The sequence below is a fragment of the Phytophthora parasitica genome (genome assembly GCF_000247585.1).
Source record: "Phytophthora parasitica INRA-310 unplaced genomic scaffold supercont2.2, whole genome shotgun sequence".
NCBI lineage: Eukaryota > Oomycota > Peronosporomycetes > Peronosporales > Peronosporaceae > Phytophthora > Phytophthora nicotianae.
In genome coordinates, this window is record NW_008648988.1 from 1,039,576 (window position 1) to 1,041,952 (window position 2,377).

At 44.8% G+C, this 2,377-nt stretch overlaps 1 protein-coding gene across 1 annotated transcript; it reads right to left on the reverse strand.

Moving 5' to 3' along the window:
* Positions 1-1,158: 1,158 nt before the first annotated feature.
* PPTG_02386 (hypothetical protein) lies at positions 1,159-1,524 on the reverse strand (the record flags this gene model as incomplete). Its single annotated transcript, XM_008893457.1, has 1 exon — positions 1,159-1,524. One exon carries the CDS (start codon positions 1,522-1,524, stop codon positions 1,159-1,161), a length of 366 nt encoding a protein of 121 aa, XP_008891705.1.
* Positions 1,525-2,377: the final 853 nt, after the last annotated feature.

Genomic DNA, 2,377 nt, shown 5'->3' on the forward strand with positions numbered 1-2,377 from the left:
TCGGACTTTCGATTTTAGATGAAAACAGTCACAAACGCAGCATACAGCCTCCTCCATACGTTTCGTTGAAAGGGCCTCGCAGCCTCGCTGATAAGTTCGCTCTTCGACAGTTGGGTAGTTTTCCAAATGGTTGTCAATTGAAGCGATAACTCTGTCTGATCGATGCCGCTCTGAACGTTGACGCTTCGACAACCGACTTAGTCGCTGGGACTCACTCATTTCTGCTCGATGGTCGCGCTTGCTTCGATCATTTCTCTCACGAACATGCGGCTTGCTGGAGCGTTTACAAACATAACATTTTTGTGGTTCGTGGATTGTCATGGAGCTGTTCAGCGTTTCTAGGAGGCATGTGCATTCTTCGGCTGATGTATCGGCTTGCATGGAAGACATTTCTCCAGAAAAAAAGTGTCAGTGTATATCGGCGATAAGCTTCTCAGTGAAAAGCAATTAGGCGATACAATAGTGTATTTACCGCTGAAAGTGGGTGTTACGCTTCGGCACACCAAGGTCAAACCAATGTACTTGGAAACATGTGCACGAATTTGTCTGGGTGTATTGTTCTGACAAACCTTTGTTCGATACCAGTAGCGTGGCTTCGGCTACGTCGTGGTTGATCAATCTGGTCTGCGCATGACATCGGTAAATTCTTTTTTCAGGAAAAAAAAAGTTTGCTGGCAAGCTAATTTGCGTACAAACAAGGAAGTATTGTAGAGGAAAACACTGGATTTTAACATTTGAGTGCAGATTGATCATGATAACCACGAGCGCCAACAAGCAATAGAAAATTGAGGTTCAGCCGTGACCGACCAACACTTCTGTATTTTTATTTGTGAAGCGTGCATAATTACTAGCGCTCACCAAAAACGAAAAGCCACAGATACGGATGTCACTCTGCTGCGGCAGCATTACTGCTGTCGTCGGTACATCTCTCTTTGCCACACAGGCATTTGAACCATAGCGACGATCTGTTGTAGTCCACAGTAAGCTCATCTCTAGCAGGGATTGCATACAACGTGAAAATCTCCACATGCGGTCCGTCGCAAGACTGGAACTCAGTAACTTCGCAGTTGGGTTCGCAAGAATGGTTTATGAATCTTGACTCATTGCCGCCTTTTCCAGCGTCGATGTACACACGTTCACCATGGATCGTTGGGGTTTTCAGGGTGATGATGCATCCACACTTTCGTTTGCATTTTTTTCTTCGAAGATGCGTTCACCGACGTATTCCAGGACGAACGTGCCTTTTACCAACGGGGAGGTTGCAGCCAGACCAAGACCCGTAATTGTTGGTATAATTAGGAAGGTGTGTGTGCAAATGAATCTATTGCCACAACCGAGACCGTTTTCGCAGTTCTCTTCATTGCACATGATCTTAGAGAGAAAATTGCCGCATGAGGAACCGAATTCGTCGAAGCACATCCGGTTATCGCATGAACAGGTATAGTCATCGGGTTCGGGAAATACAGGGGCAGGCTGGTTGCTGACGAAGAAGTTACTCCGAATCCTCACGACGCAGGTGGCCATAGGGGGGTCATTGTCAGGGCTCGTACAAATTGGAGAGTGAGCACCACAACCAAAGCAATTGAAGCGTCTAACACACTTAACACTTAGCATATAGAGAATGGTGATACAAACGCTACGTCTATTTGAGGAGGAATCCTGCAATGCTTATAAATCGAAAAATGCGGTGTATTATCGAAAGAAAAAGTTTCCTAGCCCCTAGTGGTTTTGGGTGGTAGATATGGGGGCTGTAAAACGACTAGAAATATCGACGGGATTCGTTTTTTATAGTTTTTATTAGCGAGATCGATCCTTATGGCTGTGCGTCGTCCAAATATTTGAAACCTAGTAGCGCCCGAGGTATTCCACCGTCGAGGCGGCAGGGTCGACAACTAGCGTTGAATGTCGTTGTTGTTGATTTGTGGCTGTTGTAGTAGCTACATCCAATACTTATATCCAGCTCTGACAACCACTATTAGTGGTTGTCAGACGTAATATCTAAGGCCATGTGTGGCAAGGATGGTCGGTACTGAAAGAGTAACTCTTCAACTCTTTCAGGAACTTTTTCAGTTCTGTTTCAGTACCCGTTTCTTTCTTAACTGTTTCAATACGTATAGCAGCTTTAGCGAAACAGTTCTTTTCATATTAAACACGACCTAAGCGTTTATACGTCAGACGCTTAGAGTTTTTTTTTCGAATGTATAATACTTCAGCAGTGATGATGACAAAACACCATCCAAAATTACTGCTCACTGCCAACAACACCTACAATACGTGGTGCGGGAAAAATCGAAAGTAGGATCTTGTGCCCACGAAAGACGGGTGGAAGACCAAGCATACGAACTATGTAATCCGGATACACATTAATACTGTTGTC